This window comes from Xenopus tropicalis, chromosome 2 (genome assembly GCF_000004195.4).
Source record: "Xenopus tropicalis strain Nigerian chromosome 2, UCB_Xtro_10.0, whole genome shotgun sequence".
Classification (NCBI taxonomy): Eukaryota; Metazoa; Chordata; class Amphibia; order Anura; family Pipidae; genus Xenopus; species Xenopus tropicalis.
Window position 1 is genome coordinate 38,737,769 of NC_030678.2, and position 25,554 is coordinate 38,763,322.

The following is a 25,554-nucleotide window of genomic DNA, read 5'->3' on the forward strand; positions in this document are numbered from 1 at the left end:
TGAATGTAAAGCTTCTGACATCAGATGTAAAACTGGCATTTAAAGGGGACCTGTCACCCACACATAATAAGTTGTATAATAAAAGTAATTTGCAAATTAAACATGGAAACAAAATTTCTTTTTATTATTAAATCCACCATACCTGTAATAAATGTATTTAAAAATCTGAGCTGTCAATCATTATATTGCCTGCCCCGCCTTTATGCATAGAGGCGGAGAAAAGGATTTATAATTATTTCTTAGGGTGACAGGTCTCCTTTAAATGCTTGTGAGTTCATGTAGAAGTCCCAGGCAAAACTGAAAGAGTAGAATACAAATTAGATGGTTTTATTTGATCATTTTTTTTTTTAGATTTACATTTTTTAACAAGTAAGCAAACATTCCAGTTTGGTCAAATTTCTAAATAAAAATTTTGAATTGTGATAAATAATCCTGTATTTATTGGGCAAATGGGCATATATTGGCCCTTTAAGCCAAGTATGAACTTGCATCGAGCTCTAGGGCATGTGGGGGTGGGAGCCAATAAAATGTATTTGGTTCCTCAAGATCCCAGCTACACTACTTTTCTTTGCAATCTAATTTCCATGCCCATACATTACAGGAATGTGTATATAATTGCTTCAAAAGGCAAACAAGCATTGCATTCGATTTTTTGAAGAGTGTGTGTATCTAATGCAGCAATGTATAACATATAAAGACAGCAGTATTCATAGATTCTGAACATTCCATTCATTATCAGAAATTACCATTTTCTTTTTATATTATAGCTGGAAATAATGAAGCTGAAGGCAGTGAAGCAGTGACACGAATACAACAAGACACTCACAATGAGAAAGGTAAGAATTTTTCTATGTAGTCGCTGTTTTAGCATTCTCGGAGCTAGTGGTGCCAATCTGTGTTATTAGAGTTTTTATTACTAGACCTGAATGAGGGAGGAGAAGACCATCATGAATCTTTGCTCCTGTTCTGAACTATTGTTGGTTCTAATAATAATAAAAACATAATAAAAATAAAGAAAATGTATTTCCTTTTAAAACCAACTTTAATTTACACAACTCTTGTATCATTTTCTAACTCAAATTCTTGTATTTTTTTATATAACAGAGAGATAGTTAGTGAATAATTTTACTGAGGAAAATAATGAAGTCCTATGCATACAATTATATATAGTGTTGTCTTCAGGTGGACTCCAGAGTGTCAGGGGGTCCAGAATGAGTTTCTGTAAGGGGCTTATAATCTTATGAGACAACACAGAAAACCATTTTCTTCGACTGGGTCCATTCATTATTTTAGATACCACATGTCCATGCAACCAGATTATAATGAAATGGTGATACAGGGATGAGACATGTTATCAAGAATGCTTAGGACCTGGGGTTTTCTGGATAAGAGATCTTCCTGTAGTTTGGTTCTAAAAAATTATTTAAACATTAAATAAACCCAATAGGATTGTTTTTCCACCAATAAGGGGTTAATTATATCTTAGTTGGGATCAAGTACTAGGTATTGTTTTATTATTTCAGAGAAAAAAGGAAATATTTATGAAAAATGTAAATAATTTTCCTAAAATGGAATCTATGGCAGATGGACTTTGCATAATTTGGAATTTACAGGTCCTATACCTGTAGTATACAAAAATGTCAGTGGTGCCTTTGTGCTCGCTGGAGGCTAGAAGGGCCACAGTAGGCCAGCTGGACAGCCCCGGCCATAGAAAAAGATGTACAACCATTTTCTCAAGGCTGTTTATTTCAGAGCTTGTTCATTTATGTGTGCTTCAGGCTCCATAGCGTAATGAAGCAAGGTAACATTTTATTATGGCAGAAGCATAACTGTATGATACCTTCTGAGATGTAAACATCTGTAAAATATTTCTTACCATACTGTGCTGTACAAAATCTGTCACCTGTAAGTTGCTGCCAAGGCCCACGCAATTTTTTAAAGTGCTCCTCTCATCCCAATATTGTTTTCCACACCGGAGGATGCAGAGTAATAGAGCCGACACTCAAAATAGCCCCTGGCAGCACTAGGCTACCACTGGGAGGGAGCATATGGTGGGGGCTGCCATGTTGTTTGGTGTGCATACGCATAATGAGCGAATCTCCCACGATTGCTCGTTATGCGCATTTGCCTGACTCCTACGTCACACATATGTGCACTCATTCATTTTGCGCATACATGTTTCACAACATGGCTGCCCTCACCATGAGCTCCCTCCTGGTGCAGGTAGCCAAGCGCTGGCCGGGGCTATTTTTCAAGAAAACTATTGTTTCCCCTAATGTTTTCACGGTGAGGGCAGTGAGGTTGTGGAATGCCCTTGCTATTGATGTGGTAATGGCAGATTCTGTTAATGCCTTTAAGAGGGGCCTGGATGAGTTCTTGATCAATCAGAATATCCAAGGCTATTGTGATACTAATATCTACAGTTAGTATTACTGGTTGTATTTATAGTTTATGTATGTGAGTGTATAGATTGGTAGGTGTGGGTTAGGTGTGCTGGGTTTACTTGCATGGGTTGAACTTGATGGACACTGGTCTTTTTTCAACCCTATGTAACTATGTAACTATGAAATGCAGGTCTGTTAGCCTGCACCTCCGGTGGGGGAAAATATGGAGATGATAGGTGCCCTTTAAGTCTTAATATCATCAATTTGGTAATGTAGGGTTGGTGGAGCAATAGGCGCCAAGCATAGCCTGTGGTAAACTGTGCATGTGGTGGTGCGTTATTCTATAGGTCACAGTGGTCATATGGTCCTTTCTTATAGGGATTATTATGTACTAGCTATGTTTGTGTTAATGAATTGTGTTATTTGCTATTTAAAGGAGAAGGAAAGGTAAAAACTAAGTAAGCTTTATAAGAAAGGTCTATGTAAATACTCACAGAAACGCTGAACTCTTATCAAAACAAACAAAGGATTTCTTGTATCCTTCTTTGGGAATGTGTTCTTCGGTATCAGACTTCCTCACTTTTAGGGCTCCTTCAGGTTTGGGGCTTGAGTCTGATCAGTTCTCTCCTCTCTGATCTGAGCTATAATGGTTAGACTGCAGACAGGAAGCTATTTAAAATGGCAGCTGCTATCTTAAGCAAACAAAGAAAGCTTCTAAAGCTGTTTACTCAGGTATGGTAGTGGTTTCTGCAGAATAAATATATTGTTCTAGATGGCACTAATGTAGCAAATCTATCTAACGCTTGATTTCAGTACTAATACTACCGTATTTTTCGCCATATAAGACGCAAGACCCAATTTTAAACGAGGAAAATCTGGAAAAAAAAGATTCTGAACCATATAATATACTAATTATTAAGTACTTGCCATCCTGCTGTGTGCTGTGTTAATTGTTCCTCCCTCTGTGGGCTGCAGCCCTGCCTGTCTCTGGGCTCGCACATAATGAGGCATGTGATTACTGCCTGGCTGCCCCAGCAGCAGGAGGAGGCTCTGTGATTTGCATGGGCTGAAGGCTGCCGCACAGACACAGCCGTTAACAGCGCATCTTCCGATCGGCACTGCAAGGGGAAGAGGACACATGGTACGGGCGAGCGAAACAATCGCCCCTCGATGGTGCAGCGTCGCGCCACGCATTATGTCATGCGCACAACGCAGCGTAAGGTCGTCCACGGGGGGGGGGCTGGGTGCGCGCAACAAGCGCATATTACATATACAAGGAATAAAAGGATGGATGCAATAAGCTCAGGTTTCTCTGTTAGAGGGCCATTCTCTTGGGTGTGTATTACACCCTATTACACTGAACTGGCACTGTTAGGGAATGGGTACAAATGCTTTCAGCAAATGATGCTCTTGCTTTGGCAAGGTACGGTATTTGTCGTATAATACCCCCAGTTTTGGGGAAGAAAAAATGCGTCTTATATGGCAAAAAATACGGTAATATTTGTACTTACTGCTAAAGCTAAATCTTTAACCTAATAAAACCTACTGAAGGGAATGTGGGATATAATTAAAATAATACCCTGGTTTATGATTAATTACATGCTTCTTATATGCAAAATACAAAAATGTTTGCAAGCCATGTTCAGTTGTAAAATGATGGAGGAGGCAACTTTTGTTGTATGTCAAGAACAGCAAATGACAAAAAAAAAACCCTGCCCCAAATAACAAAATTGCTTGTAGTGCTGATGAAATCTAAAAAAATTCTAATTCAAGTAAATTGCAAAAGTGCTCAGAACACTATAAACAGTTTTCTATTGCTACATGGTGGGCTTATATCCTCCTTACCTACCAGGGGGTAGAGGTATAGCTTGGAACTGCAAATGGGACACAAACAGATCTCTCTCCACAGCAACCAGTCAGTGAATGAGGACAACACACTAATATGGGGACCAGTCTGTATTGCATTAAAGGAGAAGGTTAAATGACTGGGGGTGCCAAATGTTAGGGACTTCCCAGTAATTATATTCACTCTGATACCCTAGGCTGTTGCTGCTGTTTGCAGAAAAAACTGCCCCGGCCTGGGGTACTTTTGGGTGAGCCCCATGCCGTGTTCCTTTTCCTGCTTCTTGCATCTTTGCTTCTGGTGTGAGTGCGCAGTGGAATGAGAAGCTGAACTTTATGCAAAAAGTTGGGTTTCTCTCTCTACTAAGCGAGCGCCAGCCTGGGGCCATTTAAGAAAGAATAAGCAGAAGGTGACAATTTCAATGTGGTGGCCGCTCGGGAGTACCCCGAGTTTCCTGCTTACAGGAGCACCAGCTTGGGGTGTCAGGTAAGTTATCATCACTGGGGTGCACCTAACATTTTGAACCCTAGCAATCAGATAGCTGCTAAAAATTCCAAACTGGCCAGTTGTTGAACAACAAGTGAAATAATAAAAAGTGAAGACCATCATATTAAAAGTTAACTCAAAGCCTTTAAAGGACAGGTAAAGTCTATTTTACTAGGGAGTGCCAAAAGGTGCCCCTGTTAGGAGAAAACGGCACAATTTTATGGAGAAAAACTGTATCAGCATTGCACAGGCACTTTATTTACCTCCTGACAGGCGTCCCAGGCATCCATTGCGACAATCCCTATTCATGCATACACAGTAGAGTAAACCCAGTAGATCAACTCTACTGTGTATTTGCAGAATACCAAACGCCAAAAAGAATGAAGAGCTTTTCCGTGGGCTGGGCAGTTTTCGGCTAACAGGAACAGTAGCTCAAGGAACAGCTTGGCAATCTTTTTCACTGGGGGGTTCCTAACATTTTGGCACCCTCAGTAACATAGTCTTTATACGTCCTTTAAAATGTATTGCATACCTATAGTACACGCTGTTGTGTTTCAAGTTGTTGGTAGCAAGATTCGCTACCAGGGGGATGATATGTGATGTGCTCATCCACCGGCCCAACACTAATGACGCAATATCATTAGCAGAGGCCAGTGTGACTTGGTGACGTGACGCGCTGGGCCCGAGGACCACACTGAGGCAGACAGGTAGTAGCCAGGGGTGGGAAACAGCAGGGGCGGTGGGGGGAGGCCGGTCTGTAGTTTGAGCACTAACTATAATCCAGCCCCCCAGCAGTCTGAGGAACTGTGAACTGGCCCCCTGTTAAAAAGTTTTAGGACCCCTGCCTTAGTTTCTTTCAGTGGAGCATTTTAACAAAATGTGTTTTTTTCCTTTAAAGGTGATTTGATTTTGTGAGATGTTTGAAATTTGCCCAGTAATGAAAAAATAAGAGAAAACTCAGCACCTAACAACAACCTACTCTTTTTAGCAACATAATTGTAATTCTTCCTCAGTATTAACTGTGTGAAATGATCTGTTTCATGCAGTGAGAAGAATATTTAAAACTGTGTAGTTGTCCTCAGAGCAGCCATGATGGCTTTGAATTAATTTACTATTTTCTAAACAGAATTATTTCTAGAGTTCTAGAGCACCAAAAAGTTCGGCAAAGAACCGTGTGCGATTAGTCGCAGCAACTTATATAATACCCTATGGTGGGAAATCGCTGTGGTTTTTTGACACAGCTGTTTGCCCCATGTGTCTTTGCTCTTAGAGGTCATTTACAGAGTACTCACGGGGGGGGGGGTATTTCTGCACCTCGATTTGTATCTGCCACTGCTCTCCAACTCATGTGTCAGGTTAGGTGCACCCTCCCCCAGCACCCTTCTCAATAAATTACTCCCAAACACAGGGAGTGCAATATTCATTGCAGTTATTTGGGCTCCATTCTAGACTGCAAAGACCTACATCTGTATGTGCTCATTGCAGAGCAGGGTGCAAAGTGAAGAAAACATGGCAGCTTGCTAAGCTAAACAGTTAAAAAAAAAATCACCTTTTATGTCTCTAATTGAGGGTAGCTGTGGTTTAGTCCCTTATCTGTTCTTGTATTTAACTTTAGCAGTATAACTTGAACACTTTAATGCCCCATAGCTTATTTATATAAATCATAGTACAGGTACAGATATAGGATCAGTTATGCAGAAACCCCTTATCCAGAAAGCTCCAAATTATGGGAAGGCCATCTCCCATAGACTCCATTTTAATCAAGTACAGTAGAACCCCCATTTTATGTTTTTCAGGGGACCATGGAAAAAAAATGTAAAATCAGGGAAATGTGTTAAAGACACATAAATGTAAGCTATTTAAAGGAAATAACTACAGGAACCATTTTTTATTTGCAACTGACACCCCATTGCTACATGACACTGACATAGGTCAGGGGTCGGGAACCTTTTTGGCTGAGAGAGCCATAAACTCCACATATTTTAAAATGTAATTCTGTGAGAGCCATACAGTATGTTTGGCCACGGATGCTGCGGGGCAAGGGTGGGTCCCAAGGATGCCAGATGCGATGCATAGGAGGGCGTGGCCTACGCTTGTACACGTCTTCGAACACGTCTTCTATCCGCCGATCGCAGGCCACGCCCCCGGTTTTTTTTATTATTATTATTGTTATTAAAGATTTGGCAGTGAGCCAGATGCAGCCATCAAAAGAGCCACATCTGGCTCCCGAGCCATAGGTTCCCTACCCCTGACATAGAGGCACCCCTTCCCCCCTTCTACCCAAAGAGCATTCAGCACTGACACCCCATTGCTACATAACACTGACACAGAGACACCCCATAACATTGACTTCAAATGTACATCCATAACTCAGCACTGTATTGTTCCTAAAACAAAAATCTGTACCATTTTACAGAAAATCCGGAGCTTGTAACTTGTACCTTTAATGAAGGACTGGTGTTTCTGATTTGCGAGATTTTGTTCCTAAAACAAAAATCTGTACCATTTTAAAGAAAATCCAGAGCTTGTAACTTGTACCTTTAATGAAGGACTGGTGTTTCTGTTTCCCTCATTCTTTTGCAAATTTTTGCGATATTTTGTAAGCTCCCGGATAGGTGCGCATGCGCAGTGTGTATTATGAGGCGATAGTAGTGACGATGACCTTCCCAAGATGGCGCCTGAGATCGCAAGACATGGGGGAAACTTTGCTTCCTAAAGTAAGCACCTTTTTCAGATTAAAATGAAGCGATTTGCTAGGGCGAGGCATGTTAAAAACAATGTAAAATGCAGGAAATACAAATGTAAAATCCGGGAAGAGAGCCCATAGGAATGCATACAAATTGGTGGGACCACAACAAAATGTAAATGGCGGGAAAACGTTAAATCCGGGGATGTAAATTCGGGGTTCTACTGTAATTCAATTTTTTAAAAAAAATATTTGCTTTTTCTCTGTAATAATAAAACATGTCAATGTACTTTATCCCAACTAAGATATAAATAATCCTTATTGGGGGTACAGTCCTAATGGGTTTAATTAATGTTTAAATGATTTTTAGTAGACTCAGGTGCCCATTTATCAATGTACAATTGGTTACGAATAGAAAAATGCTTATTTTTTCCAACTTTTAGAACTGTGTGTATTTTCCGCGACTTTTTTGTTAATTTCCACTACTTTTTCGACAATTTGCATGACAATTTGTGCGACAAAATCGTATTTGTCACAATGAGTTCAAAATTTTCGTATTGAAACAAAAATAATTTTCGTGACATTTTCGTTCATCACTGATTTATATATATGTACCAGTGGTAACCTCTTCACACCACTCACAGGGCATGTCTATACATGGATGAAGCTACATAGACCAATCAGTGCTGTATTTTGCTATATAGCAACCCAGGGTGCCTATATATATACTAATTGGGTAAGTGAGGGGGCAAACAGGGATCTGATAGCTTTCTCTCAATGCTATATTTATTTACTTTCTACCCAGTAGATATTTGCAATTAAACATATACATAACACAACTGATGTAAAATAATATTGATACCTCTAAACTGCTTTCAACATTAAATGCTTGACATTAAATACAGAACACTTGTGCAATTTCGTTTTTTTAAAAAAGAATGCCATAATAATGTGTCTGGAATTGGTAGCCAGCCTTTGCACATTGACACATAAGACAATGCCCAAGAGATCACAGATACAAACCTGTAAAAATCCTTATTTCAGAATTTGGGAATTAATAACCTCAGTTGCCCAGACCTATTTTAGTCCAACTCATCCACAAGAACACACCCTCTTTTAAAGAAACTCACACTTATCCTGCCAAACCCAGGTATGGTATATACCTAGCAAATGGAGGAGCTGTTGGATACATAAAGCTGCCAAAATACTTTTTCCAGAAATCGTTAAGTGGAGATGGAAAGGTTTCCCTTACATGTACTACTGGTAAAGCTGTGTTATTGATGGTGCGTGTTTAAACCTTCAATTATCTGTTTGCATTTGCCATCATTACCTCTTGCATTTGTGTCTTAGTCAATTATTTACCTGTTGCCAAAAACTATATTGATTTCACTTTCACAGAATCTCTCTTTTAATGAGATCTACTTTCAAGTGGTAAAATCAAATCTCCTTTAAAACAATCTGCTAACCTGAATGAAAAATAACAATAATAATCCTTTTCAGGGTTTTATCTTATATAAAAATCTATAAATGGCTCTAATAGCTGTGCAACCTGTGGTAATATTCTGTACTCTCAAGGACCAGTTTATTATGCCATTAAAATAACATTTGACAAAAAAAATGGTGGAAAAAGCTGTGTAAAATAAACTGCAAATTGTGCCATCTGAACTCCAGATTCAGTCTTGTTTAAAGTAAATGCAATAATTACAGTGACTCCTAATCTGCTACAGTATGTCACGTTTTTGTATGAAATGATCACTGCATTAGATAATTAAAATGGGATTTTCTGATCATTAGTAGTGGTCTTTGAGGAATGGTAATAATTTTCTTGCTAAACCAATAGTGTTTTGACACAGTGAGAGCACCATCACATCTTCCTTAGCACAATAAGGGCAAATTTATATATAATAAAAACATTTTTAAAGGTAGCAAATGATTTCTAATAACTTTGTGGGCATTTGAGTAAAATGCTTAAAACAGCTTGAACTAAATATACAGATCCACCTATCATATCAGAAGTAATTACTAGAGTAAATAACTATAGACGCTTTGAGGATAGGATAGCATTGCTTCAAAACAAATCTGCTAATTTTCTAAAGGTCTGGTCTATTTGTGAGTTCAGGGGCCTCGCCAATGAAATGTTTAGCAATATGCAGATCCTCTCTTTTACATCCCGGCTCATCCCAGGTGTATGCTTCCCTCAACTAACTTAAATCTCCAAAACTTTCAAGGCTGTTAGTTACTTTTTTCTTTTTTTATATAAGTTTCCCAGGTTTTATACATCCTCCCCATCCATCCCGCCCCACCCTACCTTATCACCCTCTACTTTCCCTCCCCCCCATACCCTCCTATCCCTAACCAATACCAATGTATACTACGTCACCCATGCTTTTTGGCACTCAAAGTTTGAGGGTATAGGAGAAGTACTTTGTCTGGGAAGGGTGGCAAGGTAGTTGCCAGATAATAAAACTGCAAGGTAAATAGGGCAGGGACCGAGGTGAACGATTTATTGCTCTCTACAAAGTAGTGTGAAATAGGTTGACGCATTATAAAAGAAAATAATAAACACTTTTATCCAAGTATCCAATCAAATAATCGTTTCTTATTCTTGGGTTGATGAAATTCTCAGCTGCTTGTTGTTGTGGCTGGCCACTTCTATCTAGCTCATCATTCTCCTTCTATACGCGACAACACAGCCTGTACTTTATTATTACCTTTCATATCCGTTGCAAAAAAAGACCACAACTTAATGTTGATTACGTGGGCAAAAGACTCTATTGAGCGTGTTTTGACGTGAAGTTGCTATCAGTTCCCCTTGGTCAGGATTATTTTAGCCACAATAATTCATGATGTGTCCTTTTTATCATCCTACTAGCCAATGACTTCCACAAGTGCCCTTCATTTAAACACACTTAAGTTATACAGTATACAGTTACAATAGAACTCTACCGAAAGGTAATACATTAAAACCTCAGTTTAACATCCACTAATGTTACATTTTCTCACATTTTTCACCATTTTTTTCAGGTCCCCTGAGAAAGGTAAAGATGTGGGTTCTACTTCTTGTACCCATACAATACCCTACATTATATTATTGACTTTTAATGGGAGTTGTTTCTAAATCAAAAGTATGTATTTGGTGGCACAGTTGTGTGGTATAAAAATAAATTATGCATCAGATGAGCATTTTTGGGCAGTTCCAGGTCCTGGACAGGTTTATTTTTTCAGAAAATATTACATAAAACAATGCGTCTTGGCCACCAGGACCATCACAAGGAGCACAGTTTTGTAAAAAAAAAAAAAAAAAAAAATATATATATATATATATATATATATATCTTCACAAGTACACAAGTAGTGACAACACAAGAAATTTCACACAAGGTGATAAGGTCAAAATAGGAGATTGAGGTTTATTAAGGCCAACGTTTCAGTTCCTAACTGAAATTTTCATCAGGTTCCAGTTAGGAACTAAAATGTTGGAATTAATAAACCTCAATCTCATATTTTGACCTTATCATCTTGTGTGAAATGTCCTGTGCTGTCAGTACTTGTGAAGATGTCTACTATATCCCTACACTGGCACCCAGGTAGTATCTTGCGCTAATGGTGTGCTGCTTTCTGGCTCTCTCTCTCTCTCTCTCTCTCTCTCTCTCTCTCTCTCTCTCTATATATATATATATATATATATATACTTACTGTATATACACTTTGAGAAAGGCTGTGGAGACAGCAGAAACGTTAGCTTTGACACAATAAAAGTTTCTTTGTTTTTCTGCTTAGTGATGATCCATCATCAGTGACTGAATAAAAACATATGCATAAGACCTACCTGCCAATCACATCTCATCTTACACCTACCTTTGCATGCAAGAGAGAATGAAAAGAGACCGGTTGCTGAGAGGGAGAGAGTGAATATTAACTTGATTATTTAGAAACGGGACAAAATGTTTAAATGATTATATTTAGAAAGTTTCCTATTTCCATGAGATTAAGCTCATATTACATTTTAATGTTCACAATAGTTACCCTTTAAATTGGTTATAAATGGAATTGCTTCTAAAAACAAGATGTCTGCCTTTGCTATTTTCTGCATTGCTAATTCTGACTATTGTGCCAATGTAGCAGAAGCCAGCTCATTAACAGACCTATGGAAAAGCATGAAATGTATCCTTGGCTGGGGGAAGCTAATTTGTGCAGTGCAAATGAAAGGCAAATACTGCTTTCAATTGCAATTACATGTACAAATACCTTTAAAACCATTACGAAACTTTTTTAACGTTTATTGGAAAGGTCATTAAAAATATATATTTTTTCATTAGGTAAAATGTTATTGTTGATTTTCATCACATTAAGGGGCCAATTTAAGAATGCTTAATTCTTTTGGCTCTTAGAACCACACAAGAGTTCAGTAACTCTTCAGTGGTTTTAGCAGTCAAAGTCTCTAGCATTCTTAAATCGGCCCCTTAACTTTCCTTTAGCCAGATTTGCGCAGTCACATCCACAACAGTTATTGTAGTCAATAAATAATTTAAAAACATTATGATTTAAGGTGGCATTGTATTTCTACATTCTGTATAGAAACAGTGTCACTGAAAAGCAAAATAAGTATGAACTGAAAATATTGGTAAACACCTTTTTAAAGCAATATTTTTTGGTGATAATGTATAATTGTAGATGAAAACCATAAATCATGATGTCTGCTATGCAACTTGTCCTTGAATTTGTTCTCTCAGAGGTCAGTAGGGTAATTTGAATATATAATGTAACCTTTTTACTGTCAAGAGTATAATAAATATCTGAGAATGAATTTTGCAATTAAGATGTATTTTGCTGTTAAGACAGGAAACAATCTATAAAGGCAAAGAGAAATAGATTATTCACTGTAATTCATACCGAATAACTGCAGCATTTCTGACTGTGCTAACATGAAAGAGGCTGCAGCCCATAAAATAAAATATATAAACAGCCGTTTACCCTAGTTTCCACCCAGAAATTTTCAACAATATAAATACAATTATACTATATTTTTATTATTATTAACAAAAAGAATAAGCATATGGAAGACATACGAGTAGGAACATACCTGCCTACTCAAGATGATACAGTAATCTGCCCCCGTTTTTGGTTAAAGAAAGATAATAGCCATATATCCATATTCAAGATAGTGGATTGATTGAATTTGCTTAGAATTCTGATATTATTCATGTGGGTGACTATATAAAGTGTGGAAATTAAGACGAAACATTTGTTAGAAAGCACTTTAGCTGTAGAATATTACAGTAGGAATTTTAACTAAATTCAAGGAATCAAATTTGAGCAGAGGATAAATAGGAGAGGGGGGTCATTTATTAAATTCATTCAGCGCAGAATTATTTGCACATTAAACATATTTGCCCTATTTTCCATGTTTATATTTATAAAACTGGACAAGTCTGGTGCATGTAATGTTCAAACAATTGCAAATTATTTTATTCACAGTGCGAGAGCTATTTAAATATGGAATCTCTGCTAAATGCCAATATTTATGTGCACACTAAGCATCCATATTATGCCACAACTTTGGTGGCGGAAATTGCAAAATTATATTTGCGAAGTAAAAAAGTGACTAATCTCATTTGCAAATTTTTGTGGGCAATTCGCATTTCACTGTGATTTGCAAAAAAAAAAGGAAAGACTGCACAGCAGTGCAGAATTTAAGGGGTTTAGGGGAAGATGTGCAAAACAACCATTTGTGAAAAAAAATTCACTTTGCAAACTTTATATAGGACCCCCAGTGCCGTTTCCACTATGTGAAATGTATTTTTGTAAATGACTTATAGCTTTACATCTTGATATTTTGCAGCCACACATCTTGGCACAGTTCTAGTGTAATTTTAGTCTGGGAAAGTTAAATAAACACACAAGAAAATGGCCAGTGACTTTTCCATCCCTTCATATCATTGATCACTCTTGAAGTATATAAATTTTAAACACAGGGACTTAACTATATGTGCATTTTAATTATATAGACAACTAATTAAATTCAGTACCTGAATATGGTTTGCCCCATATACCTCTGTAGCTGTATTAATGGTTGCCCCCCAGTACCTTTATTTGCATAAAAAATTATTCATGCTAGTGCCGTAACTATAGAGTAAGTAGACCCCATGGCCGGAGGGGGGGGGGCACAGGTCTGCTCACTCATTACACGGGGCACTGATATTAGCTTTTTTTTAATAATCTCATAACAGACTTGCTAGTTTTGACATATACTGCATGACTTTGTACTTGGCACAACCTTTACACACTGAAAATTGAAATATGGCATATAAATGTACAGGAGCTGAACACTGATGTATAATACTTCTTTGGGGCATTGTTCAGTCTTCTGGCTTTCCTCAGTTCATTGGATGCCCAGGCTCTCAGTCACTTAGGGGCCCATTTACTTACTCACGAACGGGCCGAATGCGTCCGATTGCATTTTTTTTCGTAATGATCGGTATTTTGCGATTTTTTCAGAAAATTATCGCGACTTTTTCGTTACCAATACGATTTTTGCGGAAAAACGCGATTTTTTCGTAGCGTTAAAACTTGCGCAAAAAGTTGCGATTTTTTCGTAGTGTTAAAACTTGCGCAAAACGTCGCGCCTTTTAAGTTTTAACGCTACGAAAAAAGCGCAACTTTTCGCGCAAGTTTTAACGCTACGAAAAAATCGCAACTTTCGGAATGGCTACGAAAAACTCGCGTTTTTTCGCGCAAATCGTATTGGTAACGAAAAAGTCGCGATAATTTCCGAAAAGTCGTAAAGGCGCCGAAAAAATCGCAAAAAATACGAAAAAGTCGCAAAATGTTCGTTTTCCAATCGGAATTTTTCCAATTCGGATTCGAATTCGTGGGTTAGTAAATCAGCCCCTTAGTCTGCTCCTTGAAGTGGCAGACAGCACCCCCATCCCCTCTGGGAGTTCCTTACACAGGCAGGTAGTCTTACTGATCTGTACCCTACTCAAGAGAGACCCTACACGGGACAGCCTTCCTGTTAAAAGTCTGCTACAATATGTGAGATGGACCAATTAAATGGAATGTCAGGCCCATCAATTCCTTCCAAAACACTCCTGCTTCCAGGAACCAGCAGCAACATTCTCTAACCAAAGAAAACCTATTCTCTGTTCAGCAACATCTTTTCTGGAGTTTACATCTCCCATGATAGAGAAATTAAAGGCAAAACTTACCTTTTGGCATAGTCCTTTGTCATTCTATAAAAATTTTGAAACTATGTGATAGAGAATCAAAAACTAAAAATGTGTTAAAGAATTAAAGACAACTGAGCCAGGAAACCTCTATGCTAAAGGTAGTGACATTATTGGTATGAACCAATATAGTATGAATACCAGTGGTAATGGTTTTAAGTGGGGGTTCTTTAAGGTAGGCAAAATTAAAAGTAGCAATAGGTCACTCAATAGTATATATAACAGAAAGGCAAGAGGCATATGTGATTTTTCTGTAGTCAACATAGAGAGGGTGTATGAACAAATAAGATGACTTAAAAGACAAGGAAAGTTACTAAAGCAGATTATTCCCAATAAATTAGCCACAATAGTGCAAGCTAGAACGCTATATTTATTTTGTAGAATGAAGTTTACTACAGAGAACCATGTGTAGACAATAGAAGGAAAGAGATGTGGTGTTTCTTTTGACACCAGGAAACCGTGAATTCGTATTGGTTTCTTTACATAGACCTTTCTGATAAAGCAGAGTTTTTACTTTCTCTTTCTCCTTTAAGTAAATGAAAGGTAAAATGATGGAATCCTTACCCTAGATAGAGATTAAAAGGGAAAGTTTACAAGGGACTGCATTGAGGACAGTCAGGGCCAGATGAACACATTAGCTGCAGACTGTTGTACATACACTTTTTAGTCAATACTTTGCTGTTCTTTTGTGGTTGCACTTTGCCACCTTCTGACTCATTAGTATTGTTGTATATGTAAGGGAAAGCAAAGGGATTTTAATTAAACCATTTGTTCCTTAGGTGTTATTTTCTTTCTATGAGTTAACTCAACGGCTATTAAGCTCACTTGTTTTATTAACGCAACAAGCACATAATTAAAAACAAGCAGAAAATTGTCCATGGCCTAATTCAAATTCTTTAGAAAATGAGAATAAATTGTAGCTGTATGAGAGCATATTAATTACAACTTCTGTTTACATAATAATGCTAGTTCAGTTGCCAAGTAGACATCCTAATTTCAGTGTCGAAACTCATACAATTTCCATATTGTCAGAAAGAAGGGATGCTTATTCATGGCAGCTTAAGAATGATATTTAAGTTCTTCTCAACGTATGTTATTTTGTGCTGGATCGAAGGTGTTTTGAGAAACAACAGACGTTCTCTATGCAAATTCACATCATTCTAAAAATACTGTTGACTCATTTTTAATTTAAGCTAATTATGCTATATGTATCATCAACTTGCTCATAGACAAAACAAATATTTTTTGGAACTCAGCTTCCACTTGTGGATTGTTCTCACTAACCCTGTTCACTAATTCCCACCTATTATATGGTGCTAGAACAGTGGTTCTCAACCTTCCTAATGCTGCGACCCTTTAATACAGTTCCTCATGCTGTGGTAACCCCAAACTATAAAATTATTCCCAAGACCATCGGAAATATGTGTTTTCCGATGGTCTTAGGCGATCCCTGGGAAAGGGTTGTTCGACCCCCAAAGTTGTCGCAACCCACAGGTTGAGAACCGCTGTGCTAGAAGGTCATCACAACCTCAGAAGTTCTCATGCGATCTAATAAAAACAGAATTTGTTTAAGTTCTTGTATGATCTGGTACATATATAACTTCTACAAGATGCAATATAGATTATAAGGGTATGATTCTATGAAAGGAGTCAAGTAGATTAAGAAGGCAGAAAATGAAATGGTACTGCTTTAGTGGCAGTAGCTCCAGGGTTCCCTCAGTAGGCCAGTAGGCACAGCACACTTGCATGTAAAGAATTGGGTGTATATGTCACTCTTACAATGAACCAAAGATATTGCACCAACTGAAGTTGGAAAACTTTCTGCACAATTGCGTCAGAATTATGTTGAGGTGTACTTTGCATATTCCTTGCTGCACTTGCTTCAGATGTAATTTATTATGTCCAGGGACAGTACTTGTCAAATGCTTGCCCCTTACTCTCTGGTACACTGCTCTGAGCCCTCAGTTAGGATGGCAGGACACTAGAAGCCACAACTGGGCAGGCATGTTACAATAATACCTCTACCAGGCCTGTAAAATCTAATATTTAGTTCATATACTGTTGGTGCTCTTTATAGCAGTTTGATGCATTTTGTGCTCAAAGTAGCCATAGGCTCACTGAATACTTCACATAATTCACTCCAATAAGTGAATCAAATACAGCCTTTCTGTAATCAACCAGTCAGGAAAAGAACACTTTATTCAAGTGTAAAAGGTTAAATATACAAAAATAGTACTGTATATGTACAAAGTAAATTATATTAAAATATATTGCCTGAAGCATTTTTATATTAAATAGATCACATTAATAGTGTTGCACTTATTACACTATGTAGTAAAGCAGGTTTTGTTAGTGACTACAAGGAGAACATTTGCCCCACATGAAAAACTACCTGCATAGGTAAATTATGTGAAACCTTTTCTGGCTGAGCTAGTTTTAGGCTACAAACCTATAGGTTTTCTATAAAATATTTCCACATGCAAAATAAAATGTATATGTACTGAGACAGTTTGTTAGAAGGCAAACATTTTAAGTAGAAATCGTAGACTGTATGTCAGAATAAGAGTCAACAAACTATTTCCTCCTATTAAGCAATTTGCCCTTTAGGCATGAGGTTAACATCATAGGCTCCAGCTGTTATTTAAGAGTAGTAAGCCTATAACAAAACACAAAGAAGAAGAAAGTTTGCCAGCGCTTAGTTTGCCTTTAAAAATAATTTTTACAAAAAATGAGGTGTTAGTACCACACTTTGGCCAAAATATGTAAGCTCCCGTGCCACGTCAAGGCCCCTCATTGTACGTGAGTCCTACACTGTCTAATGACTTTGAGTCTGTGATGCAATTAAAATAAAGTCCCCCAGCAAACAATGTGACTGAGTAGTAAGACCTATTGCACCTACCTTTAGCTCAAAAAGGCTCTAGTGAAAAAGCAGGGAGCTTTTAAGCCCCAGCTCATTAGCACACACATGAAAGTGATTCATTGATTTAAGGCTACATAGCAGCTAGAAGCAAAATTTGGCTACAATTTGTACACAAAACACAGAAAGAAATCGCCAGCGCTCGGTCTAACCCACGCTGTAGTGTTGACCAGCTGCTAAAAACACACTATTGTGCCAGCGCTCGGTCTAACCCACAATCTGGAGTTGACCAGCTGCTATAAACGATAAAAAACCATTACCTATACACAAAGAAGAAGAAAGTTTGCCAGGGCTTAGTTTGCCTTTAAAAATAATTTTTACAAAAGAAATGTACTATAACAATGTACTTCAAAGCATAAGGAATAACAGATATCAGACATAAAACATTTGATTTTACAAACCAACTAGTTGAATTACTCCAGAGTGCTCAACCGGTAATGGTTTTCAGTGGCAAATTTGACCAGCACATTGACTGTATTCTAAGAATAAGAGTCTCAGAACCATTTGCTCCTATTCAGCAATTTGCCCTTTAGGCAGGAGGTGAACACTATATGCTCCAGCTGTTATTAAAGAGTAGTAAGCCTATAACAGTGTACTTTAAATCATAAGGAATAACATATATCTAATAAATATTGTTATGATATTACAAATGTACTGGTTGAGTTATTTCAAACAATAATGGTTGTCAGTGGCCAGTGTGACCAGCACATTGACTGTATTTGATTTTTGGTCTGGTGTCATTTGCCACTTTAAAATCTTGGATGGAATTATTATTAGTACAACTGGTTTGGGCAAATTTTTATTGTCCCAAAATCTTTAATGCTCTAATTATTGTTTCCTAACGAAAACCAAACTAAACTGTACTATGTAACAGGAAGTCTTTCCCAGACGAAACACATGTGCTTCTAGAAACCTGTAAGTGCACAAATTTTATTCAGTTAATTTGTATAATTGATTTTACTCTATGGGCGTGTGCCCCTCCTTCTCTTTGGCTTGAACTGTAAAATGCATTAGGATATTTTGGTGGATGTATTTTTGTTTGCAAGGACTGCATCCCAAGGGCTTTAATACACCTGTCCAGCTGCTGAGGTGTTGGCACCTATACTACTTCATTTCCTCAGAGTGTCTGCTCCTGTTTTTTTCATTTAAGAAAGGCACGAACGCTCCAAATAACTGTACAGAACCACTGGAGATTTCCAGCAGGAGCTGCAAGGTGAAAGCAGATGGAAGTCACAGGTCAGGCTTTTATGTAATCTAAGTGCTTGCTTTGCCAACTTAATGGAAAAAAAACTAATGCTGAAATCTACGCATCAGAATCTATTTCTGTTATCTCTTCAATTTCTACTGAGAATTCTGGGATTTAGTAGGCATTCTAAATATTTACTTATTTGAATTATAATTATTATTGCATTGGGTGGGGTATTGGGGAGGGGTTTACATTCATGCTGCGCATTTATAGCAGATATACTGGGATGTAAAATGATTTTTTTGGACACATATAAAAAGTGTATTTCTAAAGGTCCCTAGGTGTCTTAGGAGCAGATTTATCAACGCTCATATTTTTACATTTCCCTGAATCAAACTTTTTAGCATACGAAAATTGTGTATTTAGACTCTAAAACACAATTCGGATTGTATTTGGATTTTTTTTATAAATAAGGAAAAAAGAAAACATTTTAAAAAAATGTGAGTAATACAGTTTTTATATGTATGTGAATTACCAACATGTATTGCAGAAATGTTGAAATATATGAAGCTAATCACTATATATATATATAAATATGTGTAATTTATTGTATTCATCGTTTCTCCCTTATTTTGCCCCATCTAAGCGGTATCAGTAGCAATAAAGCCATATGTCTTATATTGATGTACATTTTTTTAAAATAATTATATAAATATTACATTACATTATACTCTGATGTTATATATTTTCTAATATAAATAAAATTGTTTTGCACAGTACAGTGCAGGGCAAGCAGACCTGAGTAAGGCTTCTAAAGTAGCACACCCATTGTATTTTAATACTATAAAATACCCAAAGCAGCCATTAGAGAAAGATCTTGCAGGAAGGTGACCCTGGTGAGCTCAGCCAGAGGGCACAAGCTGGATGTCCAACACTAGGAGGAATGGATCAGCTGTCAGTCTAGCTGCACGACTCCCAGAAGGTGACCAGCAGTTCTGTTGAGAATGCCAGCACCCGGGAGCTGCCTTTGACCCACAGATGGCCCCTACTTGAGAAATTATTTTTGTGTTAATATGGTATGTAGGCGCTCGTGCTTTAGTCCCAGGAAAGGTACATTAAAGGACAAATAAAGGTAAAAACTAAATAAGCTTTATCAGAAAAGTCAATGTAAATACAGCCATAATCACTCACTCTTTTGTGTAAACATGTTCTTCAGTATCAGACTTCCTCTTCTTTAGGGCTCCTTCAGGGTTGGGGCAGGAGTCTGAGCAGCGCTCTCCTCTCTTCCTCTCCCCCTCCGATTTAGCTACCCCTCCCATAAGAATTTACTTCCCCTCTCATAAGAATGTGTGATCTGAGCTACCAGCTGCTAAAGCTGGAAGCTACTGAGACCAAGCTAAAATGGCAGATGCTATCTTAAGCAAACATATTGAGTTTCTAGGGCTTTTTACTCAGGTATGGTAAAGCTTTCTGCAGAATAAGTATAGCATTCTAGGCGGCACTAATGTGGCTAATCTATTGGAAGTAAAATGCCAAAATGCCTTTCCTTCTTCTTTAAGGGAAGGTAATACAGGTATTGGTACCTGTTAGCCAGAATGCTTGGGACCTGCTGGGGTTTTCAGGATAAGGGATCTTTCCAGAATTTGGATCTCCATTCCTTAAGTCTACAAAAAAGAATTTGAATATTAAATAAACCCAGTAGGATTGTTTTGCCTCTAATTGGGATAAATTATATCACAGTTTGGACCAAGTAGAAGCTACTGTTTAATTATAAAAGAGAAACATTAAATCATTGTTTAAAATGTGAATTGTTTGATTAAAATAAAGTCTATGGGAGATTGCCTTCCCACAATTCCAGGCTTTCTCGATAACAGATACCATACCTGTACTACTTGTAGTTTGAGTGGGGCAGCAACTTTTTAAAGCTTAACTACATAGGTTTAGTCAAATTCATGGATATCCTATTGTTTCTCTGGGCATGAAGTAGTTAATACCTGCCCCAGATCTACTGTTGGTATAATAGCTAGATAGCTACATATAATCTAGATAATGGAAGGTGTTTTGTGCACTTGGGTTACTTGCTGTAATATATTCTTCATTAGGAATGATGAATGGTAGTATTACTATATCAGTGCAAACTTTAACACTGATTGCATATTTAGCACATAGATTGCTTACTCCAGGGACTGGCTGTGACAAGGTGATGATGCAATGTGACCTAATCTAGAGCACTTGTCTCTGAAATAAGCTAACACTTTATAAGTCTCCCTAAGTAACCAAGAGGCCAGTAAATCAGTCATGATGATGTATTCTACAAATGGGATATGCAAGTATTATGAACTGCATAAATGACAGTGTGATGTATTTCAGCCCATGAGACTGGGTTGTTATATGTTTTGTAATAGGAAAATAAATCCTCATTTCCCAGAGGTACACAGAAGTTAATGGCTATATTCTGCCTTGGGAAAGACATTTACAGTAACAACGAAACTCCTATTTTCCAACAAATAAAGATGTACTGTATAAATGGGTTTAGGAACTCTCAGCTCTATGAAAATATTTATTTTGTGTACTGGCATGTCATTTATTGATGTCAAGAAAATAAGCAAACCCCTGCAACTGCAATGTGGAATACTGAGCTCTTTGGCAAGTATGTTATTTATTATAGTGTTTAGTGTTATAGTCCAGTGTTTAAAGAGAAGCTGTCGACCTATATTGGGTTTTATAAGCTTTTATCTTAAAAGAGAGAAAAATGTGAGGTAGTGAGGTGAAGTCATGCTGTATTATATGGAACAGTATATGGTATATTAATGTTCTCTGCTTGTTGTGTGTTCTGGGGATAGTGTGTCCACTGTTGGTATCTCTGTTTGCAAGATGCAATCTAGTATTAGGGATCAAACCTTTGAAATACGTATTTTGATTGAGGTGATAGGGTAGAAATTTTTAATAATACAGATACAGGTATAGGACCCATTATCCAGAATGCTCGGGACCAAGGGTATTCCGGATAAGGGGTCTTTCTGTAATTTGGATCTCCATACCTTAAGTCTACTAAAAAATCATTAAAACATGAATTAAACCCAATAGGGTTGTTTTGCATCCAATAAGGATTAATTATATCTTAGTTGGGATCAATTACAAGGTACTGTTTTATTATTACGGAGAAAAAGGAAATCGGTTTTAAAATTCTGAATTATTTGATTAAAATTGAGTCTATGGGAGACAGGCTTTCTGTAATTCGGAGCTTTCTGGATAATGGGTTTCCGGATAAGGGATCCCTTACCTGTATAGGCTTTTGGAATGCTTGGGATGTGGAGTTTTTTTTGAATAAGGGATACTTCTGTAATTTGGCTCACCATACCTCCAGTCTACTAAAAATTAGTTAAACATTCAATTAACTTAATAGAATTGTTCTGCCATTTATATAGATTCATGCAGCTTATTTACCATTGAGTACACGCTACTGTTTTATTATTACAGAGAAAATGGAAATCATTTTTATAAATAAGAAGTATTTGTTTTAAATGGGCTGTATGGGAGGTGGTCTTTTCGTAATTTGAACTTTATGGATAACAGGTATTAAGACCTGTACATCTTCAAGTTTTAAGAACTGTACAGTTAATATCAGATAACTTGAAACTGTAGTTTTATGCAGAACAAAGTCAGAGATGACTGATCCTGGGGTGCACTTGGTTTAGAACTCCAATGACCGACATTAGTGTCTCAGGTATTGCACTCTGCATCACAGCAATATTTGCAAAGAAAATAAATGTTGTTTTTTTTTATATATTCTTTATTTATCATTTTAACAGGGGATGGGTGGGGGTAAAGAAAGAAATGGGGGGGGGGGAGGGGAAGTAAGCAAACATGTTTTACAATCAAAATCAAAGTCAAAATTCTAAGCTAACAACAAGTTTTTGCTATGTCATTCAATAACACGTTTAAAATAAATGTTTTTTATACAGGTGAAATAAACTTTAGCTAGAATTTTAGCACATATGGCTCAACATGTCCCACCATGTTACTCCATTTAAAGAACAAAGTATGTTCAGGGTTGAGGTGCCAAAATGTTATGCACCCCACATCGAATTAAATTTTCAGTAGTGTGAAATAAGATTTTTTTTTTAACTATTCAGCATGTTCAAGTCAAGAGACTGGTAAGATGGCAATGTGGTCCTTCCTTAGAAGGTTCCCTAGGCTAGTACAGTTTTTTTTTCAAAAAGGGATAGTGTCCCGATGAAAATCTAAGCAATTAAATACAGGTATGAAATCTATTATGCAGAAGCCCATTATCCAGAAAGCTCTGAATTACAGAAGGGCTATAGACTACATTCTAATTAATTCAATGTTTTAAAAATAATTTCCTTTCTCTCTGTAATAATAAAACAGTACCTGTACTTGATCCCAACTAAGATATAATTAATCCTTATTGGAGGCAAAACAATCCTATTAGGTTTAATGTTTGAATTATTTTTTAGTAGACTTAAGGTATGGAAATCGAAATTATACAAATTATCACCCATTATCCAGAAAACCCCAGGTCCGGAGCATTCTGGATAACAGGTGCCATACCTATAGCAAAATGTTAGGCACCCCCAGTGAATTAGGCTTTAAATTGGGCTTTAAATATGTATTTATCATCCCTATTTCTGTAATGCATTTGCTCCATCTATTGTTAGAAATGTGCATCAATGTTAGTCATCTAGTTTTCAATTTAAACTTTTCACATTTAAAATGCTGTATTTATTTCCTTTATCATTGTTCAAAAAAATGCCTTCCCTGTAGTTTTGCAACCTTGAGTAGAAAGTTTTGCTGTTGGAATAAAGGGTACAGTAGCTATGGATTTGATGCATGCGCACTTTGAGAATCAATCAGTTTTATCTCCTGGCTGTTTGCCTAGACACCGGCTAGACCATTTACTTCTAGGAAGCAAGCAAAAAATATCTTTCAAATGTAATACAAGTACAGTTATGCTGGTTCTACTCTGAATTCTTTGGAGAACAATAAAACGTCATGGCAGGTCTTATAAATTAATTCTAATATTGAATAACTGGGAAATGTTACAAAGCCTGAACAGTGGAACACAGATGGCGCTGTCATTTTAAATTCTCTTCAGGCCGGATGATCAGTATTACTTTCCGAGATTCCTGGGACTGTGATAAGAAATCTTAGAATTGTACATTTGACTTAAAGGGATAGTGACACTTCTCAAGTCTTACCAGAATTGTATTCTTTATCAAAATGTGCCTATATGTCCTTTAAACCATTTTCCTCAATTTGACCACTTTTTATCTAAATTGGACAAAGGTTGCTTAAGAGCACGTCGGACTCGGACACACTCTTATGGTCCCTTGGAGCTTGTCAATCAGGGCTTGCAAGGAGAAACTTAAACCTTGACAGAAAAAATCTGGCAGTGTAGTTAAATGGTGTTGTTGTCTTATATTCGGACTGGGACCTCAGGGTCCCACCAGAAAACCTTAGACCATGGGCCCACTCTCCAAACTATTTTTCCTCCTTTTCCTGGTATCCTGGTGGGCCAGTCCAACACTGGGCTTATACTACGTGACCAAACTGGGTCAGATATTACAGATTGCTTATCACAGTGTTGGCTCTTCCTTTTATGTTAAGGTATGTGTTCCTCTACCACTCCACATAACTATTCTGCAGTCCCACAGGAGACTCCAATGTGACTTATTATTCACTTTTTTCCTATCCTTTTTCTCATCAAAATAAATTCATGCAGCCTTTTCATGATTTTTAATGTAATAATAGGGTTTGGAACAGTTATCTAAGCCTGGCCCCCTGTTCTTCTGCTGATCTGTTTAATTACTTTGAGACTCAAATAAAATGTAAGAGTAGTCGAATGTCCTCGGCCTGCCTTCAGCCTGCAAACTCCACAATTCCCAATTTGATATCAATAAGGAAAATAGCATTACAATGCAATGTATTGTGGGTTATGTAGTGCCTGCATGCTGTCTGTAAGCTGAGGAGAAGTTGTTACAATTTGTAATATCAGTGTTTTAGTCCCTCCTCCCCTGCCAGGATTTCAAATGATTCAGAAAGAGAATTTTAGTATATAAAAATGGTATTTATTCATACTTTTTGAAGGAACATATTACAGAAGTAGGTATATTAGGGGTTTCTGTGTTGTGTGGGGCTCTTTAACAAATTTTGGTTGGAAAGCCAGAGTTCTTATTTAATGGGAAATGGCCTTTCCATAATTCAGAGCTCTCTGGATCATGGTTTCCAGATAAGGCATACCATACTTGTGCCTTCCATGATCTTTCAAATAACCCTGAACCATTTCAGAATGTAATGGAATACAGAGAACATTCTGTTTTTCCGTGTGACAAATGTGATGGAGGCCATGATATGGCTTCTCCTTCTGGGCAGGTGACCTCCCTTCTCCAAGAAGTGACACAGAGAGATACATTTAGCAATGCAGCTGTATTTTTCAAATAGACATGTCTCCTTTGCAGTTGTTCAGAAGACATCTCATTCTATTTATTTGAAAGGCATATTTTACTTACCAGTTTTGAATTGGCCACTATGGAATCTAATTATCTGCATTATATGGATGACACATCATTTGACAACAGCACAGCAAGCTTTACAACAACGTCTCCATATATTATTAACCACATATATCCAATCTCCAAAACAAACCACACTTGCAGGGCTTGTAGTTTCTAAAAAAGATTTAACGCAGTCCGACATTTCTCCTAGATTTCCAGCCTTTTTCAAAAAAAGTGGACCAACAGTTATCTTCCATAAACATTGCTGTGTCTGTATAACATTTTATTGTGAATTATACATGAGCACGTGA

General features: G+C 37.3%; 1 protein-coding gene across 5 annotated transcripts in view; it reads left to right on the forward strand.

Moving 5' to 3' along the window:
* The window catches only part of dhrsx (dehydrogenase/reductase (SDR family) X-linked), a 152,466-nt gene that overhangs the window by 44,027 nt on the left and 82,885 nt on the right, over positions 1-25,554 (forward strand). For all 5 annotated transcript variants that reach the window (XM_031896696.1, XM_002933618.5, XM_004911740.4 and 2 more), the window contains exon 3: positions 768-836. In XM_031896696.1, coding sequence (XP_031752556.1) covers positions 768-836 — 69 coding nt within the window. The remainder of the gene's footprint in view (positions 1-767; positions 837-25,554) is intronic.